At 56.9% G+C, this 1,308-nt stretch overlaps 1 protein-coding gene across 1 annotated transcript in view; it reads right to left on the bottom strand.

Moving 5' to 3' along the window:
• Nucleotides 1-1,016: 1,016 nt before the first annotated feature.
• LOC130580389 (zinc finger protein ZIC 1-like) overlaps nt 1,017-1,308 on the bottom strand; it is an 11,028-nt gene continuing 10,736 nt past the window's right edge. The window contains exon 4 of the mRNA XM_057377849.1: nt 1,017-1,162. Coding sequence (XP_057233832.1) covers nt 1,017-1,162 — 146 coding nt within the window. The remainder of the gene's footprint in view (nt 1,163-1,308) is intronic.

The following is a 1,308-nucleotide window of genomic DNA, read 5'->3' on the forward strand; positions in this document are numbered from 1 at the left end:
TGGGCATGTGGCTCAGGTGTATGCCCAGGTGCCACTGTCCCCCTGAACGCCATTCTCACGCCCCTACAATTACTGGGGAGTTCCCCTTCGTCTAAAGGGGAAAATGGAAGAACGAAAAAAGCCTGGATGGAAAGGAGGGAAAAAAATATGTCTGAATATACATCTGTTTTAATGTTGGAGCAAATGGTGACAACAGTGCGTGTCCAAGACAAGCTTCCACTTGGGGAACCGAGGTCAGGCTCTGCCCTTTCTGAAATGAACAGGCGACATGATGGACATGGGCTTTATTGTCGCCCCTTGTAGTCGGCTGGGGCTCGCAGGGAGCCTCAGCCATGCGGGCAGGAGGACAGAGGCACTCCAGGTATCGGCCGGAGAGGCTTCCACAGCCCGGCCCATGGCGCGCACACCTACGGGCGCTCGTTCGTCTGCGGCGCCGGGCAAGGAGGGGAGAAGGGCGATGAAGAGAGGTGGGCTGTGGCGGAGGGGAGAGGGGGAGAGAGGCTACGGAGAGGGAATTGACGCTGGGAGATTTCCAGCTAGCTTGGTTCCACCCGGAAGGGCCTTTCTGGGAACTTCGGGGGCACCGGACCGGGCCGCTCGGACGCGGCCGTACCCGGCCCGGGCRATAGCCCAGGTGTGCCCGGGAGCCCGCGCTCGTTCCGAGGGCTCCTGCCTCCATCCTGCCCGCTCCCCACCGGGCTCAGGGGAAAGAAAAAACCCACCTCATTAACTAGACACAGAAGCACATTTCTGATACTACGGGATGTTTTTTTTTTTTTTTGCCACCGTACAAAAGGCTTTAAAATCACTTTGCGCCTCTGAACAATGAGTACTGGGAATTACTATTATTTGTTTAAAATAAAAAAAAAATCCTAGAGCCTACAAAGATATSAATGCCAAGTGCCTGCGTTTCTTCCTCGATCTATGATGCCATGTCGATATATCAGCAATAAAATATGATGKGCCCTAGAGAATGATGAGGTTTTCTTAAGAGGAGGGAGACAGAAAGGAATCCATTACAAGAACCTTTCTCCCTTCCCCAGAGAACGGTACTCTTCTGGTGACCGTACCCGTCGCGTTTTGACACATAAGCCCACGAAAAGCCACTCGGCCGGCGACCCCCGGCGCTGAGAACGGCCGTGAGGAGGGGGCCGAGGGTTCACTAAGGAGCCCGTTAAAGGAGGGAGGTGGCGTTTGCCCAAGGCGCAGGGCGAGGCTGAAAGCGCTGCCCGGGCTCATCGCTGCGCGGCAAGGGGACGGCGCGGCGGGGCAGGAGCGGGCCGGAGCGGGCAGGGCAGGGCAGGGCAG

Source organism: Malurus melanocephalus, unplaced genomic scaffold (genome assembly GCF_030028575.1).
Source record: "Malurus melanocephalus ecotype Western Australia unplaced genomic scaffold, MMel_1.1 scaffold_328, whole genome shotgun sequence".
Lineage (NCBI taxonomy): Eukaryota > Metazoa > Chordata > Aves > Passeriformes > Maluridae > Malurus > Malurus melanocephalus.